A 13878-nucleotide genomic window follows, 5' to 3' on the forward strand; every position below is an offset into this window, starting at 1 on the left:
CAAAGAGTTCAATCTTGGTTTCATCATACCAGAGAATCTTGATTGTCATGGTCTGAGAGTCTTTAGGTGTCTTTTGGCAAAGTGGGCTGTGATGCGTCTTTCACTGAGGAGTGGCTTCCGTCCGGCCGCTCTACCATAAAGACCTGATTGGTGGAGTGCTGCAGAGATGGTTGTCCTTCCGGAATGTTCTCCCATCTCCACAGAGGAACTCTTGACCTCTTTCAGAGTGACCATCAGGTTCTTGCTCTGACATGCATTGTCAACTGTGGGACCTTATATAGACAGGTGTGTGCCTTTCCAAATCATGTCCAATTAATTGATTTTACCACAGTTGGACTCCAATCAAGTTGTAGAAACATCTCAATGATGATCAATGGAAACGGGATGCACCTGAGATCAATTTTCAAATCTCATAACAAAGGGTCTGAATAATTATAAGGTATTTCTGTTTTCCATTTCAATAAATTTGCAAAAATGTCTAACCTTTTTTTCTCTTCGTCATTATAGAGTATTGTGTGTAGATTGATGACAAAAAATGTTTTATTTAATCAATTGTGGAAAAAGGGAAGGGGTCTGAAAACTCAAACACAAAAGCGTAGGAACAAAATACAAAATGACAGGAAAAATAGGCAGATTTTCTCCTTTCTCCTTTCTCTTACGAAGTTGATTCAACTTGTTTGTTCCATAAAGCTTCTCCCAGAGGTTCTGAATTCTTTACAATGGTTTTGCACCGCAGACCTTCATTTAACCTTCCTTTAACCTTCATTTAACCTTCATTTAACCTTCCTTTAGAAGGAAGAGCAGAACATTTTATTTTACCTTTATTCAACGAGGCAAGTCGGTTGAGAACACATTCTTCTTCACAATGACGGCCTATCGGGGAACAGTGGGTTAACTGCCTCGTTCAGGGGAACAGTGGGTTAACTGCCTCGTTCAGGGGAACAGTGGGTTAACTGCCTCGTTCAGGGGAACAGTGGGTTAACTGCCTCGTTCAGGGGAACAGTGGGTTAACTGCCTCGTTCAGGGGAACAGTGGGTTAACTGCCTTGTTCAGGGGGCAGAACGACAGATTTTTACCTTGTCAGCTCGGGGGATTCAATCTAGCAACCTTTCGGTTACAAGTCCAACGCTCTAACCACGAGGCTACCCTGCCACCCCTACACTCTAACCACGAGGCTACCCTGCCACCCCTACACTCTAATCACGAGGCTACCCTGCCGCCCCTACACTCTAACCACGAGGCTACCCTGCCACCCCTACACTCTAACCACTAGGCTACCCTGCCACCCCTACACTCTAATCACGAGGCTACCCTGCCACCCCTACACTCTAACCACGAGGCTACCCTGCCGCCCCTACACTCTAACCACTAGGCTACCCTGCCACCCCTACACTCTAACCACTAGGCTACCCTGCCGCCCCTACACTCTAACCACTAGGCTACCCTGCCACCCCTACACTCTAATCACGAGGCTACCCTGCCGCCCCTACACTCTAACCACTAGGCTACCCTGCCACCCCTACACTCTAATCACGAGGCTACCCTGCCGCCCCAAATGCATCATTGAATTCTATTTGATCATTGAAATCTGGTGCCAATTACACCTCTAAATCCCAAGCAAAGTTAGCCCAACTAATATCACATCACACTCATTCCGGGTCATTCTAAAAATCTTCCAACATTTTAAAATACAAATGTTTTAATTTCATTCCAACTAGTCTCCTGGAGTACCTTCACTGCTCACCAGTAGCTAAAGGCCTATTCAGGAGGCTGGTTATCACCCCAGATCACTTGACCCCATCCAGTTTGAGGATCCAGGCCTGGGCCGGGGTTGGGGGTAACTCAGGAAGGAGGATGATCAGACCCCGGGGGTGAAGAGGAGCCCATCTCAGAGGCTCTAGGTTCCCCAATAATGTCACCTGGGAGAGGGGAGAACAGAGAGGGAGAGAAGAGGGAGAGAAGAGGGAGAGAGGGAGAGCAGGGGAGAGAGGGAGAGCAGGGAGAGCAGGAGAGAGAGGGAGAGCAGGGAGAGCAGGAGAGAGAGGGAGAGCAGGGAGAGCAGGAGAGAGAGGGAGAGCAGGGAGAGCAGGAGAGAGGGAGAGAAGAGAAGGAGAGCAGGGGAGAGAGGGAGAGCAGGGGAGAGAAGAGAAGGAGAGCAGGGGAGAGAGGGAGAGAAGAGAAGGAGAGCAGGGGAGAGAGGGAGAGAAGAGAGGGAGAGCAGAGAGGGAGAGCAGAGGAGAGAAGAGAGGGAGAGCAGGGGAGAGAAGAGAGGGAGAGCAGGGGAGAGAAGAGAGGGAGAGCAGGGGAGAGAAGAGAGGGAGAGCAGGGGAGAGAAGAGAGGGAGAGCAGGGGAGAGAAGAGAGGGAGAGCAGGGGAGAGAAGAGAAGGAGAGCAGGGGAGAGAAGAGAAGGAGAGCAGGGGAGAGAAGAGAAGGAGAGCAGGGGAGAGAAGAGAAGGAGAGCAGAGGAGAGATAAGAGCAGAGAAAGTCAGTGGCTAGGCAAAGACTAAACTTGAAATTATTCTTCATAAGGTCTGTGGCCATATGTCTGAAAGATCTCAATGGGAGTGCTGATCTAGGATCAGTGTAGCCTTTTACATCATAACGTATAAGATTATATGGACAGATCCTAGATCAACACTCCTACTCAAACGCTTTGTGGATCTACACTCCATACATTGCTGGAATTATAACAGCTGACATAACATTCACACCGTGGTGCTCTCTGCTGCGATAGGTTCAACTCCACTCACCGTGGTGCTCTCTACTGCGATAGGTTCAACTCCACTCACCGTGGTGCTCTCTACTGCGATAGGTTCAACTCCACTCACCGTGGTGCTCTCTACTGCGATAGGTTCAACTCCACTCACCGTGGTGCTCTCTGCTGCGATAGGTTCAACTCCACTCACCGTGGTGCTCTCTGCTGCGATAGGTTCAACTCCACTCACCGTGGTGCTCTCTGCTGCGATAGGTTCAACTCCACTCACCGTGGTGCTCTCTACTGCGATAGGTTCAACTCCACTCACCGTGGTGCTCTCTGCTGCGATAGGTTCAACTCCACTCACCGTGGTGCTCTCTGCTGCGATAGGTTCAACTCCACTCACCGTGGTGCTCTCTACTGCGATAGGTTCAACTCCACTCACCGTGATGTTCTCTGTAATAGGTTCAACTCCACTCACCGTGGTGCCCTCTACTGCGATAGGTTCAACTCCACTCACCGTGGTGCTCTCTGCTGTGATAGGTTCAACTCCACTCACCGTGGTGCTCTCTGCTGTGATAGGTTCAACTCCACTCACCGTGGTGCTCTCTGCTGTGATAGGTTCAGACAGGTGGAATGTGTACACAGTGGGTTTCGTCATGAAGACAGCAAACACACTGGAGTATTTGGAGGTGTACCTACAACGAGAGAGAGAAAGGGGGGAACGAGAGAGAGAGAGGGGAGAGAGACGAGGATAAAGGGAGCGAGAGAGAGAGGGGAGAGAGAGAGACGAGGATAAAGGGAGCAAGACAGAGAGGGGAGAGAGAGAGACGAGGATAAAGGGAGCGAGACAGAGAGGGGAGAGAGAGAGACGAGGATAAAGGGAGCGAGACAGAGAGGGGAGAGAGAGACGAGGATAAAGGGAGCGAGACAGAGAGGGGAGAGAGAGACAGAGAGAGAGGGGAGAGAGAGAGAGCTATTCAACACATTACTTTTAAAGCCCTCCTTAGGAGTCAGTGAATCAGATGTGTTAATGCCAGGCTGAAACAAAACCCTGCATCCACTTGTATCCCCTCCATTCCTTAACAAACACCACTAGAACCCCCATCACCTCCCTCCCTCTCTCCTACCAGACAGGTACGGTGGCATTCTCAGTCTGGAGCCTCCAGGGTTTGGAGGAGTAGATGGCCTCTCCGTTGACCTCCAGCCAGGCCCCGATGCCCCTCAGCCTCTCCTCAAACACTGGGGGGATCATGCCGTCGGGGGTAGGACCCACATTCAGCAGGTAGTTACCCCCCATGGCCACTGTTTGAACAAGGTCCTGGAGAGGAGAACAAGGAGGGTCAGAACATGCAGTCAGCCCAGACAGACTATACTGTATGAAGATGTACGTTCCACTGACATTAGGCCTCTCATTTCTAATCTAAATCACTGCAACCATACAGAACACCTTCATGACAGACTGACCAGGTGAAATATATGATCCCTTATTGATGTCACCTGTTAAATCCACTTCAATCAGTGTCGATGAAGGGGGAGGAGCCATGTAGATGTAGGGGAGGAGACATGTAGATGTAGGGGGAGGAGACATGTAGATGTAGGGGGAGGAGACATGTAGATGTAGGGGAGGAGACATGTAGATGTAGGGGAGGAGACATGTAGATGTAGGGGAGGAGACATGTAGATGTAGGGGAGGAGACATGTAGATGTAGGGGAGGAGACATGTAGATGTAGGGGAGGAGACATGTAGATGTAGGGGAGGAGACATGTAGATGTAGGGGAGGAGACATGTAGATGTAGGGGAGGAGACATGTAGATGTAGGGGAGGAGACATGTAGATGTTGGGGAGGAGACATGTAGATGTTGGGGAGGAGACATGTAGATGTAGGGGAGGAGACATGTAGATGTAGGGGAGGAGACATGTAGATGAAGGGGAGTAGACGGGTTAAGGCGGTATTTTTAAGCCTTGAGACAGTTGAGGCATGGATTGTGTATGTGTGACGTTCAGAGGGCGAATGGGCAAGACTAAATATTTAAGTGCCTTTTGAACAGGGTGTGGTAGTAGGGACCAGGCGCACCCGTTTGTGTCAAGAACTGCAACGCTGCTGGGTTTTTCACACTCCACAGTTTTCCGTGGGTATCAAGAATGGTCCACCAACCAAAGGACATCCAGCCAACTTTTTGTGACTAATTAGAATAAAATGAAAATGAAAATCACAAATTAAATATATTGAGACACAGCTTAGCCTTTTGTTAATCACACTGTCATCTCAGATTTTCAAAATATGCTTTACAGCCAAAGCTAGACAATCATTTGTGTAAGTTTATCGATAGCCTAGCCTAGCATAGCATGCCTTGCTAGCAGCAGGCAATCTTGTCACGGAAATCAGAAAAGCAATCAAATTAAATAGTTTACCTTTGATGAACTTCAGATGTTTTCACTCACGAGACGCCCAGGTAAATAGCCAAAGTTCATTTTTTCCCAAAATATTATTTTTGTAGGCGAAATAACTCCCTTTGTTCTTCACGTTTGGCTGAGAAATTGCGGTCACCACAACACCGAAAAATATTCCGAATTAGCCCCATAATAATCCACAGAAACATGGCAAACGTTGTTTATAATCAATCCTCAAGGTGTTTTTCTAATATCTATTCGATAATATATCCACTGGGACAATTCGTTTTTCAGTAGGACCGATTGGAGTAATGGCTACCTCTATTTTACGCGAGAATCTCTCTCGGAGCCACCATGTGACCACTTACGCAATGTGGCCGCCTACGGCTTTTCTTCAACATAAATGCGTAAACCTACGTCACAACGCTGTAGACACCTTGGGGAATACGTAGAAAGCGTAAGCTCGTTGATGGCACATTCACATAGGGAGTCATTGGAACGCAGCGTTTTCAAAACCTGGGGCACTTCCGGATTGGATTTTTCTCAGGCTTTCGCCTGCAACAACAGTTCTGTTATACTCACAGACAATATCTTTACAGTTTTGGAAACGAGTGTTTTCTATCCAAAGCTGTCAATTATATGCATATTCTAGCATCTTGTCCTGACCAAATATCCCGTTTAAAACGGGAACATTTTTTTTCCAAAAATGAAAATACTGCCCCCTAACACCAACAGGATTTATTTTAATTAAGACAACTGTGGGACATTTTGGAGTCAACATAGGAACGGTTTTGACACATTATGGAGTCCATGGCCCGACGAATTACCACCAGGTGTCCCGTCTATACTAGTTACCACCAGGTGTACAGTCTATATTAGTTACCACCGGGTGTACCATCTATACTAGTTACCACCGGGTGTACCCTCTATACTAGTTACCACCAGGTGTACCGTCTATACTAGTTACCACCAGGTGTCCCTCCTATACTAGTTACCACCAGGTGTACTGTCTATACTAGTTACTAACACGTGTACCGTCTATACTAGTTACCACCGGGTGTACCGTCTATACTAGTTACCACCGGGTGTACTGTCTATACTAGTTACCACCGGGTGTACTGTCTATACTAGTTACCACCAGGTGTACCGTCTATACTAGTTACCACCAGGTGTACCGTCTATACTAGTCACCACCAGGTGTACCACCTATACTAGTTACCACCAGGTGTACCGTCTATACTAGTTACTACCAGGTGTACTGAAGATGGGAATTACAGAACTGATTGGGTCTCTGCGTGATACCAAACACCCCATAATATCTGTCCCTCTGCCCTCGCTAAATGGTGGCATTGAGCGGTTCAGCAGACTGTTATCCCTCCATAACAGACTAATGCAGCTCTGTGGGTATAAACATGTACTGACAATGCTGATACCTTCTGGAAAACAAAGCTTGTTTTATAAGGAGGATGGGATCCACCCAAATCATTTGGGTTCCTGGATCCTCTCACAGCATTATAAGGCTGCGTTGAGACAATGACTTATCAATGACCCGAGCCCAGCTCAGTTAATCCCTACTATTGTAACGCAGGTTCATTATAAGGCTGCGTTCAGACAAGGACTTATCAATGACCCGAGCCCAGCTCAGTTAATCCCTACCATTGTGAACCAGAGTTGTACATTTGCTTAAGCATTATGACATTACATCAGGGGCGATGGTAGACACAATGTATGTCACCTAATTTGTCTCCCTAAAAAAAATAAGGTGCTAAAAATAGCCCACGTTAACTTATGTAGCTTTAGAAACAAGGTTCATGAAATCAATAAATTACTAGTAACAGATGATGTTCATATTCTCTGAAATTCACTCTGATGATACCTCAGATGATACCTCAGATGATACCTCAGATGATACCTCAGATGATACCTCTGATGATACCTCTGATGATACCTCTGATGATACCTCTGATGATACCTCTGATGATACCTCTGATGATACCTCTGATGATACCTCTGATGATACCTCTGATGATACCTCTGATGATACCTCTGATGATACCTCTGATGATACCTCTGATGATACCTCTGATGATACCTCTGATGATTTTTTTTATTTTTTTTTATTTTACCTTTATTTAACCAGGTAGGCAAGTTGAGAACACCTTTATTTAACCAGGTAGGCAAGTTGAGAACACCTTTATTTAACCAGGTAGGCAAGTTGAGAACACCTTTATTTAACCAGGTAGGCAAGTTGAGAACAAGTTCTCATTTACAATTGCGACCTGGCCAAGATAAAGCAAAGCAGTTCGACAGATAAAACGACACAGAGTTACACATGGAGTAAAAACAAACATACAGTCAATAATGCAGTATAAACAAGTCTATATACAATGTGAGCAAATGAGGTGAGAAGGGAGGTAAAGGCAAAAAAGGCCAAGATGGCAAAGTAAATACAATATAGCAAGTAAAATACTGGAATGGTAGTTTTGCAATGGAAGAATGTGCAAAGTAGAAATAAAAAAATAATGGGGTGCAAAGGAGCAAAATAAATAAATAAATTAAAATTAAATACAGTTGGGAAAGAGGTAGTTGTTTGGGCTAAATTATAGGTGGGCTATGTACAGGTGCAGTAATCTGTGAGCTGCTCTGACAGTTGGTGCTTAAAGCTAGTGAGGGAGATAAGTGTTTCCAGTTTCAGAGATTTTTGTAGTTCGTTCCAGTCATTGGCAGCAGAGAACTGGAAGGAGAGGCGGCCAAAGAAAGAATTGGTTTTGGGGGTGACTAGAGAGATATACCTGCTGGAGCGTGTGCTACAGGTGGGAGATGCTATGGTGACCAGCGAGCTGAGATAAGGGGGGACTTTACCTAGCAGGGTCTTGTAGATGACATGGAGCCAGTGGGTTTGGCGACGAGTATGAAGCGAGGGCCAGCCAACGAGAGCGTACAGGTCGCAATGGTGGGTAGTATATGATACCTCTCTCAGGTTACCTGACTAGTGTACAGGGGTGAATCAGTGCAGTACGTGGGTTCTCTCTCACCTGTATGATACTGGGCAGGTCCATCAGTTCAGAGAGCCTCATGGTCCTGCGGTAACCCCAGGACTGTGTGTCTACAGACTGACACTTCTCCCACTTGTGTTTGGGCAGCTCCCCAGGGGTGTATTTGTCTGCACAGTTATAGTAGCCACCGTGTTTACAGTAACACCCCGCCCCCCACCTGTCATTGGTCACGATCACATCCTGGAGGGGGAGGGGTGATACAAATGACAGCCAATCAGAGACAAACGAGTGAACAGACAGATGCATGTTTACAGGTATGTTTATCAGAGGAGGCAGATTCGGTCACTATAACACACATATTTCACGGTGGATATTCATTTAAATTCATCCATAGACTGGACACTGAAAATATATCTGTTGTTCCCCAGTACCCAAACCCTTGTCCGGGATATCAGTAACCTCTGCAAATTACAGGGGTGTACATGACTTTGTTTTACAGTCTAGCGCTAAAATACCTGATTCAACTAATCATCAAGGCCGTGATTAGCTGAATGAAGTATGTGCTGGGTTGGAATGAAAACCTGTCACCACTACTGTAGGTCTCCAGGACCAGACTTGGTAAAACACTGCCCTAGAAGGTCTTTAACGTTCCAAACAGAACCCTATTCCCTATATAGTGGTACTACTATAGACCAGAGCCCTATTCCCTATATAGTGGTACTACTATAGACCAGGGCCCTATTCCCTATATATAGTGGTACTACTATAGACCAGAGCCCTATTCCCTATATAGTGGTACTACTATAGACCATAGCCCTATTCCCTATATAGTGGTACTACTTTAGACCATAGCCCTATTCCCTATATAGCGGTACTACTATAGACCATAGCCCTATTCCCTATATAGTGGTACTACTATAGACCAGAGCCCTATTCCCTATATAGTGCACTACTTTAGACCAGAGCCCTATTCCCTATATAGTGCACTACTTTAGACCAGAGCCCTATTCCCTATATAGTGCACTACTTTAGACCAGAGCCCTATTCCCTATATAGTGCACTACTTTAGACCAGAGCCATATGGAACCCTATTCCCTATATAGTGCACTACTTTAGACCAGAGCCCTATTCCCTATATAGTGCACTACTTTAGACCAGAGCCCTATTCCCTATATAGTGCACTACTTTAGACCAGAGCCCTATGGAACCCTATTCCCTATATAGTGCACTACTTTAGACCAGAGCCCTATAATAGTGCACTATGTAGGAGAATAGGGTTGCATATGGGACTCGGACGACCTAGGTGACGATGGGTAGGAAGTCCTCACTTTAACAGGACTGTCGTTGTAGAGCCAGGCCAGGAATTCTGTTGAGTTCCAGTAGGTGTCAGGAGCTTCCCAGTCCCCATCGGACCAGATCAGCTCTGGCTTGTAGCTGGACCACAGGAGAGATCGGTGGGGGGGAAATGGGTGAAGGGGTATCTGAACAAAAGCTATGTTTGTGTCATATATGGTCATCTAAGCCCAGCTATAAGACCTTTAGCCCTGTTTTACATATATATAACAGAGATATACTATGTTGTAAGTCCCCTCCATCTCAGCCATAATAATATAACAAATATAGTAGTATTTAGTATCCACAGTAGACCTATTCTGGCCTAAATTACCTTAGGACCATGTCATAAAGCTCAGGCAGCAGTTTTTTCAAGACAAAGTCTTGTGTTGTGAAGTTGTTTTTCTTGTCTGCCAGGTAGAGGGGGTTGAACCATTCATACAGGGAGTTATAGAGTCCATAGTGCAGCGACCTGTGAACAGACAAACACAAAAACCAACAGCTGATACTGGGACAGATAGGGAACTGCCAAGAGACAACAGCTGATACTGGGACAGATAGGGAACTGTCAAGAGACAACAGCTGATACTGGAACAGATAGGGAACTGCCAAGAGACAACAGCTGATACTGGGAGGGATAGGGAACTGTCAAGAGACAACAGCTGATACTGGGACAGATAGGGAACTGCCAAGAGATAACAGCTGATACTGGGAGGGATAGGGAACTGTCAAGAGACAACAGCTGATACTGGGACAGATAGGGAACTGTCAAGAGACAACAGCTGATACTGGAACAAATAGGGAACTGCCAAGAGATAACAGCTGATACTGGGACAGATAGGGAACTGTCAAGAGACAACAGCTGATACTGGAACAGATAGGGAACTGCCAAGAGATAACAGCTGATACTGGGAGGGATAGGGAACTGTCAAGAGACAACAGCTGATACTGGGACAGATAGGGAACTGTCAAGAGACAACAGCTGATACTGGGAAGGATAGGGAACTGTCAAGAGACAACAGCTGATACTGGGACAGATAGGGAACTGTCATGAGACAACAGCTGATACTGGGACAGATAGGGAACTGTCATGAGACAACAGCTGATACTGGGACAGATAGGGAACTGTCATGAGACAACAGCTGATACTGGGACAGATAGGGAACTGTCATGAGACAACAGCTGATACTGGGACAGATAGGGAACTGTCAAGAGATAACAGCTGATACTGGGACAGATAGGGAACTGTCATGAGACAGCAGCTGATACTGGGAGGGATAGGGAACTGTCATGAGACAACAGCTGATACTGGGACAGATAGGGAACTGCCAAGAGACAACAGCTGATACTGGGAGGGATAGGGAACTGTCATGAGACAACAGCTGATACTGGGACAGATAGGGAACTGTCAAGAGACAACAGCTGATACTGGGAGGGATAGGGAACTGTCATGAGACAACAGCTGATACTGGGACAGATAGGGAACTGTCATGAGACAGCAGCTGACAGATAGGGAACTGTCAAGAGACAACAGCTGATACTGGGAGGGATAGGGAACTGTCATGAGACAACAGCTGATACTGGGACAGATAGGGAACTGTCATGAGACAACAGCTGAAAAAGGCTTTATAAAATACGTTTGATTGAATACAGAACTACCTCTGCTGTCAGCTACAAGCCTGGACTTATTATAAACACCTATATAAAATACATCTATGACAAATAGAGATGTCTTCCAATTCAATCCCTGCATCCAGTAGAATTTGTTTCAGCACATTACAGCTGACTCTCCCCATACAACAACTAGGACAGTACCACACAAAACCGAACACAGACCGGTGTCTATAGACAGTTTCAAACCTTCTCTAGGTGCCTTAGCTAAGATTACAGCACGTCAGATCATTCAACGCCTGGATAGGTATTTTACCTATTAGCTAAGCACATCACTTTGTTATAGAAATCTGGTGCCCAACGGCACGGTCGATGACGTGGCATGCAACCATTGGTTGATGCATGCAAAGTCTGAGCAGGGGTTTACACCCCCCACCCAATTGGGTGCCTTGTTTATCCTACCTGTTGCGTATGGCCTCTGCCAGGTCTCCCACCAGGTCTCTGTGTGGTCCAGTGTCCACAGAGTTCCAGTTCCACGAGTAGGAAGAGGGCCAGGTAGTGAATCCTTCATGGTGCTTCGCTGTCAGAACCACATACCTGGAGATATGTGGGACAGGTAAAGACTGGGAAAAGACCTGTAGCCTTTAAATTAAAGGCTGTAATTGTAACAGTATAACTTTGGACCGTCCCCTCGCCCATACCCGGGCGCAAACCAGGGACCCTTTGCACACATCAACAACAGTCACCCTCGAAACATCGTTACCCATCACTCCACAAAAGCCGCGGCCCTTGCAGAGCAAAGGGGGAACTACTACTTCAAGGTCTCAGAGCAAGTGACGTCACCGATTGAAACGCTATTTAGCGCGCACCACCGCTAACTAAGCTAGCCGTTTCACATCCGTTACATAATACTGTACTACAGCCTCTGTCAGACTGTGGTAGTGCACTTTCCCCATTTTTATTATTATTATTATTATTATTATTATGATTATTATTATTATTATTATTATTATTATTATTATTATTATGATTATGATTATTATTATTATGATTATGATTATGATTATTATGATTATGATTATTATTATTATTATTATTATTATTATTAATTATTATTATTATTATTATGATTATTATTATTATTATTATTATTATTAATTATGATTATTATTATTATTATTATTATTATTATTATTATTATTATTATTATTATTATATTTAAAAAAAAGATTGAACCTTTATTTAACTTGGCAGTGTTGCTGGGTCAATACCTACTTCCGTTTTTAAATCACTACAGATTGTGTTGCCTTATTGGTATAAAACAAATATATAGGTATACAAACTGAATAAGACTTACTTTGCACCGGAAGCCTCGAATATATCAGCCCAGTCATCCGGGTCAAAGAACTGGGCATGGAACTGGGGCGCGAAATCTGGATAGCTGAACCCGGGCGGGTAGTTATCCAGCATGTACTCAACACACTTCGGATCAGGTGGGTTTTGGCCTTGCCAATGCCACCAGAACCACTCGCTCTCGAACCCGGGGACTGAGAACACCCCCCAGTGGACGAAAATCCCGAACTTGGCTTCATCGTACCATGTAGGAAGCGGTCTTGCGTCCAAACTCTCCCAGTTCGCTTGGTATCGCGTCCCGCTTGCTGGTATTGCTATCAGCAACGCGGCGAGCAGGAGACATACCCAGTTTGCTTGAGCAAACATCACTGTTCAAAAAACGGAGGCTTTATCAATGTGAAGGTTGCAATGTTAATAGAATAATCATACGTAAGTAGTAGTTATATGAGTTTATTCCGGGCGAAACGGGACGGCGCGGTCTTTCTGCTGCGTCTACAAGCGGTGATATCAAGAATCAAACTAACCCGCAACGTTTTATATCGGTTTACAGGCATAATCTACTGTAAAACATTACGAGGAAACTACCATTTCGTTATGTGCAGTAAATGTAGATCACCCTGGTCTGTAAACTATCACATGACTGTGGTCATATGACTTGTGTTGAAACCTGTTCCGGGTAGAGCTTTGAGAAAAGCGATTTAACATCTCTATCAATTCCCTGTCTTGTCACCGCGCTCTGAACCGCGGCACATTGACGCATGTGATTGGTCGGATTATGTGAGGGAGCCAGGGGATTGGATGCATGTTGTAAAGAACCTCCTCTCAGGATTATAGTGGAGTTGAAAGGAGAGGGGTACCGTGCTCCTCTGAGTTTATAAAACGTTATAAAGAGCAGCACGGTTTTTTATCTAAAATGTTGTCATCGGAATGAGGTTGCTGTTACTCCCGTCCACGAGTCTATTGCAGAATGAAGCCTTTTGACAGCATGGACTAAAGTCGATTTATTAATGCACACTTGTATTAGTCCTTTTGTTTTGGTGATTTACAATTCGGCTCTGACAACGAAAAGGCAGCAGACAGACCTACAAGATGTTTTACTAGTTTGTAACTATGAAAATAATTTTGTCACACAGATTGTGAACCGAAAAGTTTGATTCTATAAACAAATATATATATATATATATATATATATATATATAAAATGTTGGTTAGGGTGTAGGGGCAGATTTAAGTAATCTTGTCATTCAGACACTTTATTTACTTTCAGTCTGATCAATGGAACAATTCTCATTCTTAACAATGGGCTAACATTTTAGGGTAACTTCTGTGCTTGTCAGCAAGAACCCTGCTGTTATTTTCCAAACGTGTTTTATTATTCCACTTACCAATGTTGCCAGTGTAAAAACAGATTTTAAATCTGATACTTGTGTCTTTGAAAATGAATGCTATATATTTATTATTATTTATTTTTTTTACAGACATTCCTGGTCCGGT

The 13878-nt window shown here is 45.0% G+C and overlaps 1 protein-coding gene across 1 annotated transcript; it reads right to left on the bottom strand.

The window, feature by feature from the left end:
• Positions 1-1377: 1377 nt before the first annotated feature.
• Positions 1378-13023, bottom strand: LOC109885545 (tissue alpha-L-fucosidase). The gene is made up of 8 exons (XM_020477390.2): positions 12389-13023; positions 11494-11628; positions 9755-9892; positions 9417-9522; positions 8128-8328; positions 3828-4018; positions 3296-3395; positions 1378-1919 (listed from the first exon to the last, which is right to left on the bottom strand). Exons 1-8 carry the CDS (start codon positions 12748-12750, stop codon positions 1788-1790), a joined length of 1365 nt encoding a protein of 454 aa, XP_020332979.2. The 5' UTR covers positions 12751-13023; the 3' UTR covers positions 1378-1787.
• Between the last annotated feature and the right edge of the window lie 855 nt (positions 13024-13878).

This window comes from Oncorhynchus kisutch, linkage group LG17, assembly GCF_002021735.2.
Source record: "Oncorhynchus kisutch isolate 150728-3 linkage group LG17, Okis_V2, whole genome shotgun sequence".
Classification (NCBI taxonomy): domain Eukaryota; kingdom Metazoa; phylum Chordata; class Actinopteri; order Salmoniformes; family Salmonidae; genus Oncorhynchus; species Oncorhynchus kisutch.